General features: G+C 45.3%; 1 protein-coding gene across 4 annotated transcripts in view; it reads left to right on the forward strand.

Annotated features, from left to right (window-relative positions):
• Window positions 1-12,038, forward strand: part of nedd4a (NEDD4 E3 ubiquitin protein ligase a) — a 17,875-nt gene continuing 5,837 nt past the window's right edge. Inside the window, exons 1-12 of one of the 4 annotated variants that reach the window (XM_057025850.1) lie at window positions 1-524; window positions 1,416-1,489; window positions 2,045-2,123; window positions 2,218-2,256; window positions 2,428-2,481; window positions 10,469-10,519; window positions 10,823-10,884; window positions 10,996-11,092; window positions 11,240-11,400; window positions 11,479-11,596; window positions 11,680-11,835; window positions 11,912-11,995. In XM_057025850.1, the coding sequence (XP_056881830.1) occupies window positions 480-524; window positions 1,416-1,489; window positions 2,045-2,123; window positions 2,218-2,256; window positions 2,428-2,481; window positions 10,469-10,519; window positions 10,823-10,884; window positions 10,996-11,092; window positions 11,240-11,400; window positions 11,479-11,596; window positions 11,680-11,835; window positions 11,912-11,995 (1,020 nt within the window). In that variant the 5' untranslated portion in view covers window positions 1-479. Of the gene's footprint in view, window positions 525-1,415; window positions 1,490-2,044; window positions 2,124-2,217; window positions 2,257-2,427; window positions 2,482-2,687; window positions 7,431-10,468; window positions 10,520-10,822; window positions 10,885-10,995; window positions 11,093-11,239; window positions 11,401-11,478; window positions 11,597-11,679; window positions 11,836-11,911; window positions 11,996-12,038 lie in introns of those variants that run through there. The other 3 variants (XM_057025849.1, XM_057025848.1, XM_057025846.1) reach the window with 3 other exon arrangements.

A 12,038-nucleotide genomic window follows, 5' to 3' on the forward strand; every position in this document is an offset into this window, starting at 1 on the left:
CGAGAATTCAACAATAGAAGCTTTCAGTAGTTTGGATAGAACTTAGAATTTCATAAAATGGAGAATTTTGTTTCATCAAAACTCAGTTGCACCTTCATTTTACAGTAATAGACTTGTAGTTAAAGGTATATTATCAGTGGTATCATCATTGCCAGCGTCGAAGTAGAATATAATAACATCCTCCTTCATGGAAATCAACAGTTTGTTATGTTTTTCCATTTCCACACCACACTTTTCCAGGCTAAAAACCCTCCTGGCTGCAGGTCCTGCGGAGGAAGAGGAGGGAGGAGACGGGAGGAAGGAGGAAGCGGAGCTGGAGGAGGAGGAACAGGAACAGCAGTGACGGCGGTGTCACAACTGGCTCTTATCTAATAACATCCAGGGGAAAATCACATGAGGCCATAACAGAGCCGGAGCCAGCACACACCGGCCGCTCTTCTGACCGTCGCTCTCCAGGAAGAAGCCAAGGGAGGGAGGCTATGGCGTCGCTGTCGCCCCCGATCCGGGGGCTCCCCACGGACGAGGTGAGGGCTAGGGTCAGGGTTAGGGTCAGGGTTAGGGCGCCTTTCCCCCGTTTTCATCTCCCTTCTCTGGGAACTCCCTTGTTGTTAGCCGACAGGCTAAGTATTCCGGGCTAACTCCGCCACGCGCTCAAAAGTTGCTCATCAAGCTAATTGAGGCAACGTGTTGCTCTAAGTGTGTTCGGGGGTTCTACACGGCGTTTAGAAACGTGGTTCCGTCACGAAGAATTCACGATCGCTCACTTTTATTCACTGCTTTCCGAGTTGTTGACGCCTTTTTTTGCCCTCACGCACACACACGCGCGCGCGCACACACACACAAACACACATCCTGCTGTACTTCTATTTTCTTGTGCATCTTCTAAACCGATTAACTAAACCGAAGAACTGCGGTTCTTCTATACTGCTCCTCAAAGGTATCCTAAGAATGCATATTTTGGTACTGAAGTACTACACACGCACGCACACACGCACGCACGCACACACATTGCATTCATTGCTATTGTAAACATGTCAACTCTGAGATTGGAAGCAGGTTTTCGTCGCTCCACACAAGGCTGGTTTAAAAATGGTGTCTGTCTAGTTTAACAGTAAAAGTACAGTTGGGTTGAACTACATCCGGTTCGGTTGGACAACAGTCGCAAAGGAAATTAGGACAAGAAATAAAGGACCTGCCAAAACTATGTTGATTTAGATCCAGCATTCCCACCAGGACTACCGGGAATTCCCACACGTATTCCCGCGCTCCTCTTGTGCTTCCTATATTGGCTTTTCTCTGTTATGCTGGGTAAATGTTTGATGTGTAACTATTTTGTCACGATTGGTAATTATCATTATTATTCATCTTCTATTTCATCACCATATTCAGATCTGCGTTATTTGATGTCATTTCAGGAGGAATCCAGAATCCTAAAAGTGAAAGTTGTTGCAGGCATTGGGTTGGCAAAGAAAGATATTTTAGGAGCTAGGTAAGTTCTAAAGAATCTTAAAGTATAATTTTATTATTGTTTAGCCACACAGTCCTGTAATTTTCCTCTTAATTTGTTTTTGGAGCCAGGATATGTGTTTAATTGTCTGCAACTGTAAACAGTCTTCTTCCTGCCATTGTGTAATGGCAGTTTCCTGCATTTTACACTAAAATTTTACACTAAAATCTAGACTACAACAAAGAGGCGAAGCATATTTGGCCATTTGGGGCATGTAATTGAAAATTATGTTTGATAATGATGAAGAATTTACTGTGCTGGTTAAAGACAAACGTCATTAATAACTGACTAATGCTGTCAGAACGTTGCTGTGAGCATTAAAGGGCGCTGAGGTGGGTTAATGGATAATGTGATACGATGATGGATGTTTTTATAAATGTGTGTCGGTGACCGCAGAGGAAGTGTTCAGTGAGGTTGTGACGCGGCTGAGGTTAATGTTCCTAAGGAGGGCAGCGTCTAACGAAGCCCCAGTGTCGTTATCATGTTTAGCTTATGCAACACACGACGCTAATGAGGCTGCATATTTGATTCTTGTAGCGACCCGTATACAAAACTGTCCCTCTATGACCCCGCCAGCGGGGAAATCACAAGTCTTCAGACTAAAACTATTAAAAAGGTGAGTCAGCATCAACATTTGCTCTTATCTTGGTATTTTCCTCTTCTTGTGACTCTTTTAAACACCTTTTTTCTCCCTGTTTCATGGCACAAAGACTTTGGACCCTAAATGGAATGAAGAATTCTTCTTTAGAGTGAGTAAACCTTAAAATGAATCAAGATGTCACGTGCACACAGTGGCATGCATGTTATTGACCTGTGTGTCATATTGAACAGCAGCTACACCTTGAAAGCCGCGTTGTTACGCAACGGCTCCTCGTTAAACCCGGTATTTATTTATTTTTATTGTCAATTTTGAATTTCAGGTTGATCCCAGGAAGCATCGCTTGCTGTTTGAGGTGTTTGATGAAAACCGTCTGGTAAGTTATTAAATGGTTACAAATGAACACACACGTTTCATGAAATGATATAAAACAGCCAGAGATTGTCGGCTTAAGAGACTAATGAGATTAGGTAATGAACCAAGTGGAGGCTTGTAGCTTTACATCTCTCCTGACTGTAGGAGAAGATGGTTTTTAGAAGAATTTGGAAGGTTACTTTAGAGTTAAGTGTAATAGACTCTTTGTATAGAGCCTTTGTAGCAGAAGGTGCTCTGTGCATGACAGGAAACGCTATTAGTGTTAAATGTAACGTGTCATATTGCAGTTTCGTCAGCTTTAATGGTACAATTGACAACAGTAAATAGGGGCGAATCTGCCTCTGGACCAGTCCAAAGCCTGTCTGTCTGCACAGCTGTGGCTGGGTAGACAGACAGGACGCAAAGTTCACCGTAAATCCTGTAAAGACTTTGTGGGAACCGACATTTCAGTTGTTTTATGAATGCCAGAGTGTTGTGCAACGCTCCTGTAGCTCTGCGGGTGGAGCGTGCACGCCGCGTTAAAGGTGAAATATACATGTTTTAAAAATCCCTTTTCATCACATCTGTTAAAAGTGTCACTCTGACCTGGCAGCAGTACACGAGTAAAATGATCTGGGGGATAAATGAGCCCCTTCTTGGAGCTGTAATTCCATTTACAAGAGACCAGCGCGCCTCAAAAACAACCAAAACTCCACCTTTGATGTTGGGGGCTGTCACCCAGAGCAGGAGTTGCATTTTTAGCCTCCCCAGGTCCTTTATTGTCTATCAAAAAAAAATCAAACTAGTTAAATGTCTAAAAAAAGACCTCTGCCAAGCAAGTCATTTGCCCACATATTGTGACTTATACCCAAAACAACCTTGTGTGTGTTCATGCAGGGGGACAGGTGTACCAGCAGCCTGTCTTCCTTTAATGGAGGTTGTTGAACTTAAAAATAACTGTACAAGTTAACCAGTACCAGTATAAAGGCAGCAGTAATGCAGGGTTACGCAACATCGCACAGGTCAAAGCCAAGGTCAAAGTCCAGAACGTCACCAAAATGTGCCCCTCTCTCCTTTAGCCCATTTGTATCAGCATTTACTGAAAGTTTTGGAGTTGCTAACAGACGAACGGATGCTGGCTGTCGCATAAGTTCAAAATATACGTCAAAAGAAATGTTTGCATTTCCTACGATTTAAAAAAAAAAAAAAAGAATAGTCATAAAAGAGACATTTTAAACGGGCACCTTTGTAGTCCTCAACCAAGACACACAATCAACAGTCAAAAACATGGATTTATTTCCCCTGGAACATAATGAAATACAGCATTTTGTGCATTTTAGAAGTTATTGAGAACAGAAGTGGCTTGAGTTGAGCTGCTGACCCAGTTTCAGGCTGCTGATGTATAACTGGACCACTGAGTCACAAAACCACATGTAGAACACATCTGGTTGCTCCACTCTGCTATTTGTACGTCTCATAAACAGGGTTGTGAATTTAATCACCACAATATTTTACACACTGAATTCTAGCTAACATTTTTAAACATTAAATGTGCGTAGTAGTTTTTAAATATCTGGATCCCAGCTGAGTAACATTGGAGACGGTGATTCATTTACCTGTCAAACCTGCAGTTTCATGGCTTATCTGAATAATAAAATGAGACTGATTTGGCAATTCCTCCACTGCTGAATGAGATAAGGCCTCCGAGGGGCCCGCAATGAGTTCAGAGTATAAGTATATTTGTATTTAGCTCCGCAACACGAAGTAAAAAATGGCCACTGTTGTTCGGGTGACAGTAAAAGCTGCGTATCGGCCCAGAAGGGGGCGAAACAGTAACAATCTTCTCTTTTATTATTGTTGCCTGGAGACCAGCAGCACCTATTTAAAAAAGGAGTTGGAAACATGTAAGTTCCAGATGATGGCTGATGAAATGTTGGCTTTAGGGCAGGAAGGTGTTCAGCAGGCGCCATTTTGAGGTGGCTGGTTCACGTCGGAACGTTTCCGAGTATGATGGGACAGGTTTATCCTAACGTGACGAGTGGTGGGCGTGGCGCCTCGACGCCTCCTGGCATGCCCCGTGGGTATTCTGAAGGATATTTGCGGGCGTGTCAACATTGTGAACACAACCTTCATGTGTGTCGCTCTTGTTATTAGCTGCTAAAACAATGGTGCAGTATTATGGGAATTTTGTTAATGGCCCGAATTTAATAGTGACAGTTGGTTTAAATTGGAAAAACAAAGTTCAAGTAAACACTAAATATTTAATTTAGACTCTGATGATTTCCTGTAAAGTGAATGCTGGTTTTGCTGTTGATGAAATCCACCAAAATGATTTAATTTAAATTTCTGTGTCTCCTGTTGTGAATCATCTCTTTTCTCCTCCTCTGCTGTGGTCACGGGACAACAAAGAGGTTATTATAGTTTGTCCTTCGCTGCTTCCTTTGTTTCCATTATTCACTTTGGCGCCATGATCATGTATATTACTGGCAACATGGCTTCATTATTTGTGGGTGACATCACTCAGTCGGGCTTGAAATGTGACATGTGCGTCACCAAACTCGTTTTAAGGCCAGATGGGTGATTAATAGCCGATCACGAGGTGCTGCCTTGCTCGTCATGCTGTTTTATAAGAAGGCATTGGGCTTGACTGGTGAATCATGTCGTTAACCTGAGTGTGTACCTCAGCATCCCGCCGAGGCCGAAGCTGATTTAGATGCAGAGTAATGTGCTGAAATCGGCCGGCCCTGCTTATAATACGTTTCCATTAATAAACGGGACTGTCAACAGCTACGGAGTTGAAATCTGACTTTGTTACATGAGGTGTCAGATGACAGGAGTCATGTTGCCGATAAGGTAAACTCAGTTACATCCTGTCCTTCTGAGTTTTCCTCTCCTTTGGCAGCTTATTTTATCCAGGAATATAGAACATGATAAAATACCTTGTGGCTGCCATTTTACCAAGCTTTATTGGCATTTTCCTTTTAAAGGCCACGCGTTTTCATAGCCGTGGTTAATCTATACTATTTGATTTCGTCGCTTAATCCAAAGGTTCTTGCCAAATTATGTGGAAAGTCATTGCTGTCCATTTCCTGTAATTCAATAGCAGTGGGTAAAAATATTTGTGGGGGCACAGAGCAGAAGAAACACTAGAAGCACAGCCGGGGCAGGAAGCAGGCTTGTGTAAATGGCCCGAGGAGGCTGTAATAACCCGCAGCAGCTTCGCTCCAAGATGCAACATATATCGCTACAGTGTTGTTGCTTTGCAAGGGAATGAACCAGGAACATGTGACACTGCTCGAGATTAAACAGGCAGGTTGTCGGGAGCTAGCTGTGACCTAGCGGCTAAGCTAAGCCCGGGCAGTACATTATTGTTGTTTACTGTAAGTTTCAGCATTTTTCTGTTTTGGTTTAAGGCTCGCTGAAGGGGCAGACCTTTGGCGTTGCTCTAGTTTCAAAGGTCGCGTGTTTGGATCATGTCTCCAAACAGAACCAGTGACCTCCTATAACTAAAAGCTGAGATCAGCCGGGGGAGGAATGTAGGTTGTCACCAGAGCTATTTTGGCAGCATGCAGTCGCTAATGATTGTGATCACAGCGCAGAGCCCGGAGCAGTTGCTTTGCTTTCCTTTTTTCCTACGAGCCGGACCGACCATGCAGCTCCCGGAGTGGCCATTAGAGAGTTAAGTGAATGGCACGACGGCTGCGCTTGCATTTTGCATCAAGGAGAAGCAGCACGGACCCCCTGTCTGAGAGCTTCAGCAGCCATGGTGAGACCAGCGGAGCTGTCGTGCCGGCGTGTAGCCCGACAGACGTCCTGGCGCACGGCTCCTACCACTTGAAGGTGACGGGTCTGTCAGCAGACTATGCAAATTCGCCGCAGCACTCTTCAGTTTTCATACCCAGTGTTAACGCTGGAGGATGTACTAAGAAAAGCGTTCTGCAGATCTCCCTGCAGCCCCGCGGAAAGGTCAGCGGAGAGCCGGAAGCTAGTACAGAGGATGGAGACCCGGGGGGCGGCGAACCAGGGATCGTTAGTGGCTCCGACGGGAGCTCGTGCAGCAGTAGCATGGCCAGCGACGCCGGGTACTGTAGCAGCAACAGCATCTTTGAGTCTGAGGGTCCGGAGAGGCACAGGACCACCCAGGACAAGCGTCTGCTTCACAAATCCAGAATCCCACTGAGGCGCTGCTCCTCCTTGGTTATTTTTCCAAAGAGCCCCTGCAGTACTCCACCCGCTTCGCCCGTCAGCCCGGTGGCGTTACCTTTCCTTCCGCAAGCGAAGGGGTCTCACCAGTTCTGTGCCAGCGCATCTGCCAACGAATTCCTAGATGCCGAGGAGGTGACTTGGAAGGGGTCCACCACCAAGGAGTTAAGCGACTGTCGTCGAAAAGAAAGCAGCTCTGCCGAGTCCAGGGACACCAAACATATGGTGCAATTCAATATTCCTTTAGAAGATGAACCAAAAAGCAAGATGGAGGAGACCGATCAAACTTTAGACAAATCGAATCGTCACTCGAGCAGCTTGCTTCTGCGCTTTGGCCACCAGAGACCAATTATACCCAGAAAGGGAGCTACCGCCACCACCGAAGGATATTCTGAGGCTCGGAACTGCCCCGGGGGCAAACAAGACCCTCACAAAAAACTGTATCGTAGCACCTCCGCGTGTTTGTTCTCTTCGGCAAAATCCTCAGAGAAAAGTCCAAACAGCTTCAGCTCGGTAGAAAAGGGGCAGGAAATGCCCGAGGAAGTCTCTCACCGCGCCATACAAAGGAGTTTTTCTCTGGAAGTGCCGTATGCTAACACTGGAATTTCCTGTCATGTTTCAAACCCAAATCTAAGTAGCCCTTGCTCTCCACATGTGCACATCCATTTGAGCCCGTGCGGTCCAGCTAAGTTACCTGGTTCTGCACCCAATGTAAATACAACCCACAAATGGAACAATACAGAAGCAGTCCCAGGTCAGCCCACCAAGGTGAGTGATCCATTTCTGCTCTGGTCCCCTTCAGATCCGATACGAGCTGAAATAAATCGGAGAGACGGCGGTTCAGCCGCTCCGGGTTCACTTTGTCCCATAATGCTGCTAATTCACAGAAACAAGAAACCACAAGATAACCACATAAAAAGACACTAGCTGGCGTTTAGTCTCTGATAATGCTGTTAAAGGATCGGTTCACACGGCTCCGGCTACTGTATTTACTTTAGCTGAGCTAAATGAGCCGACGGCTACAGCCCGGCCATGAACCAGCCCAACCATTTAGGGGTGTTTGGTTGCAGTAACTCCATGTTCTCTGTGATATCTGGAAGCAGCCCGCTGTCCGTTTCCTGTTGTAAATGCTGATATGATCTACCACTGAATAGCACTTCATTTTTATGATTATGTTAGTGGTATGAATAGTCGATTTAAGTATTTAAGTGGGCTATTTTTAGCGGTGGGAAAAGCAGTGTCCCTTGCTGATAAAAATAAAGTGCCTCTGAAATATTCCCCCTGACTCCAGATAGTCTGGGGGGTATGTAGCACTGCCCAGACCCGTGGACTCAAATTTAACTGCGTGATACTAGAGGAGCGCACAGTCATGCCAGCCATCTGTGGACATGATGTGTGTATGGTGGAGGCACTGTAATGTAGGCAAGATGGGACCCTGAGCCTTTCCCAGTAAAAGGATTGTGTGTCTTCCTTCCAGGCAGTGTTTGTGAAGTATCAAGTGACGGCCTGCCTCTGCATTTAGCAGGTTGTCAAGTAAGGGCTTGTGCAGTGATTAGCCTGCGAATTAATTTTAAATGATTTCCTTTAAATGTTTTTGGCCGTGTGCAGTCGGATAATAAAAACCAATGTTTTTATTCTGCCCATGTATTCCTGTACAAGCATAATTAGCAGCTGATGAGATGGATGGATGTGTTCTTACACTGTCTGAACGCTGAATATAATGGAAGGAGGTCACACTTTGGTTCCTAAAGACGTTTAAATACATTTTAAAACCGCTGCAGTGGTTCTTCTCCAGCACAAATGACCCGGTTCCTCAGGGTTGATGTGTGGGAAAAGTCTGTAACTTGGAACTTTTGCTTTGGCTTCTCGTGTCAGGGATTTTCTGATAAGTGCATAAACTATTTATAACAAGATTGGGTTTAGTTTAGAGCCACTGGATCATCTCCTTCCACTAAATCAGCAGTCGACCTTTTTGAACGTTCTCTTGTTTGTTATTATTCGTGACGGCCGACGCGTCTGCACGTCTGTTGCCTTCGCGTTTCGGTGCATTTTATGTAAATTTCTAGCGAGCGAAGACCAATTTATCCCACTTTCCAGGTACCAGAGTGGGAGTTTGTGGCAGAACCAACATGCAGGAGACTGAATCAGCACCTGAGCACCACTGACCTTTTTTATTTTCCTAAAAGAGGATGTTGTCATGAGCCCGAAGCCTTTAACTTTGAGAGCGGGACCCCAGCTCACCTCTCACCCAAAGAGGTGTTCTGTGTTCACACTTTAGGGTTCAACTGTTCTGGCTGATAAAAAATGGCACATCTTTGAGTCCTACTTTTAATCCAGTCTTTTTAGAATTAGGAGCAGTTGATTATATTTGGCAAATATTTAGATCGAGCTGATATTTTTGGACGTTCTGTTTAGGTGAGGGTGGTTCAAATTGGTGCCAACCATCCTTTATATCCGATGCTGAAGGCAGAATTCGGAATAAGTGTGTATATAATTAATCGTTTTCCAACTTCAGTCTATAGTTTCTGTTGAAAAACTCCTTTTTCGTACCTTTAAAATAAGACAGCCTCGCCTTGGCTATGACAAATGAATAAGTTGGTTCTTCTTGCTGATGTTCTTTATTGGACCTCACATTTAGATTTAAGAAATGATGCATGTTTACTGAATTGATCCACCGACTGTAGTAACACTGCAAAAATTGGTCAATTGATTTAAAACATAAACTTTAATTTGTTTTTGGATAATACAAAAGGGGAATTTGGTGCTTTCATGGTTTTCATGGGTTTTCATGACAGTAGGTTAGCTTAAAGGTGTTGGGTGGGTTAGCTTAAAGGTGTGGGTGGGTTAGCTTAAGGTGTTGGGTGGGTTAGCTTAAAGGTGTTGGGTGGGTTAGCTTAAAGGTGTTGGGTGGGTAACCTGAGTTACTTTGGAGGATGTTCCCTTGTTTTCAAGCTAGAGTCGTTATTGGAAGCTTGTTTTCCGATGACATACATGTCTACCGTGTTCACAGCGTCAAACTGATCACTTCTCCCGTGCTTATACTGCTGACTCCTTTTTAGTGGTGTAGCTCTGTGGTAGAGGTGTAATATGAAGAGAAAAAGCCACTTTTATAGCCACTTTATCTGAAATAGCTCGTTAAAAACAAAAATGCACATTTGCTGCGATAGCTTAGCCGGTGTAATTGTTCTCAGTACAGATTTGACTCCATGTCTCAGTCCTCCGGTATGAGGATGAGCATTTTACCTTTCAGGGCTCCAGATAATAACTATAAACATTCACACTGACTGTGAAGAGCTTATTTTAAATGAAGCTAAGCAAAGGTCTCCCTCAAATGGAACATTAAAATGTGCTCTTTCACAACTTTTGGAGCTGCTTACTTCTGCAACACAAGGCCATTTTCTCCCTATGGGGTTGTGGTTTTACACAATGAACAAGCAGCTGTCTGGTTTTTTTGGCATTTTGCGTGTAAAATGCCTCCACGCACGCACGTTTGTGCCAACTGCTAACGCTCCCAGCAACAGCTCGGCCCCCGTTGTGCAATCAGATCATTCATGGGGACGGTTTCAGGTTACCGTGCATCACGTTGTGGTTCACTGCAAACTACGGAACGGAACGTCGGGAATCATCTGTAGTTCTTTGTAGCTGTTTTGACCCCAATGTTGTGCAGATTATTATTGTTTTATGTCATCTAATTTCAGTCTAAATGCAGATTACTGAGCATGTGTTGGATGAAGGAGAGGATTATGGAACAAATGGCATGTGTGTCTTCAGGAGCTCATCCCTGTGATTCTCTCTCTCCTTGTCAGACACGTGATGACTTTCTCGGGCAGGTGGACGTCCCGTTAAATCAGATACCAGTAAGTCTCTGTCAGCAGGAAAACCTCGGTCTTCACTCACTGAACAAGACCTATTGTTGTTGCAGCTTCTCTCCTACAAACTCTTGACCTCAGCCTCCCCACGTCGCCATTTAAATGTAACCATATACGCCCATATTCAGACGCCTGTTCCACGGCGTTTTCTATGGTTTTGGAAACAGTCCTGTTTATGTTTCATGTTGTGTTCCCCTTTTGTTTCATTGTAAACACAACATTGAAAAGTGAGCTATTTTCCGGCGTTTGCGGGTCTGTTGATGTGATGGGAGTGTTTGTTTTCTCCCTCAGACAGAAAATCCTGATACCGAGAGGCCGTTCACATGCAAGGACTTCCTGCTTCACCCTCGGAGGTTTGTGTGATTTACCTCAGCACTCAATGATTTCCACTCGCTTACATGTATATTTGTATTTACCCGATAAATGATTGGCCTGTGTAAATAGTTCTTCTGTTTGCTGTGCAGCCACAAGTCCAGGGTCAAAGGTCACCTGCGTCTCAAAATGAGTTACCTCCCAAAAAACCCAGGTTCGGAGGAGGAAACTACAGATCACCAAGACAACGTGAGTTTAACGATGGAACTGATGGGATGATCCAACACAATCGCACCAATCAGGCACATTTTTGTTCATTTGGATGATGAAAATCCAACATTAACAACTTGAACAAAGCAGCTGCTCTTTTCTATGCTCTGTACTGGTGTCGTGCAGGCTGATTGGGCGTTTCTGGACGAGGACATGTCCGGCCCCAGACACAACCAGCAGCTGCCTGCACTGCCGCCTGGCTGGGAGGAGCGGCAGGACAATCTCGGGCGAACTTTCTACGTCAACCACGCTACCAGAACCACCCAGTGGCAGCGACCCACAGTGCAGTAAGAGAAGTCTCCTGGGTCATTTCGGCAGGTTACCCAGCGCAGCGCTGATGGTGTGTTTACGCGTGTCCCCAACAGGGACAGCGACGTGGAGAGGCAGCCAAGACACAGCAGCAGTGCTGAGGGGGGGCACACTTTCATCACGCGCAGACAGATCTCAGACCCTGATGAAAGCAACGCCAGAGAGTCTCCTGAGGTAAGTTAAACCAGGTAAAAAGTTCCCCCACCCGCCTTCTAACCCGTCATTCTTACAGTCGCCTCTTCTGTCTCATCCCGCAGAGCTGGGAGATCCTAAACGAGGAGGTGCCCACGTTCAACCACAGCAACAGCCATTCTCCACCCTCATCCACACCAGAGCTTCACTCACTTTGTGACGAGATGAGGAATGTTCAGATTTCAGGGGCCGCCGCTGGCGACCTGCACACCCCCCCGACGGTGAGCCCTTTTACTGGGAGCCCTAAAGGAACCGCGATGACTGTCGGCTCTGACCTCTGCTGACCTTCTCACGCAGGGTTTTGTTCAAAGTTCACGCCATTCCAGTTACAGAAGAAGTGCCCACAGCTCAACAAGAGAGGAACAGCCTGTTAATCCAGTGGTGAGTGTTTGAGTCCCTGGCACCTGCCCATGTTTTAACAAGC

The sequence above is a fragment of the Takifugu flavidus genome, chromosome 2, assembly GCF_003711565.1.
Source record: "Takifugu flavidus isolate HTHZ2018 chromosome 2, ASM371156v2, whole genome shotgun sequence".
NCBI classification, from domain to species: domain Eukaryota; kingdom Metazoa; phylum Chordata; class Actinopteri; order Tetraodontiformes; family Tetraodontidae; genus Takifugu; species Takifugu flavidus.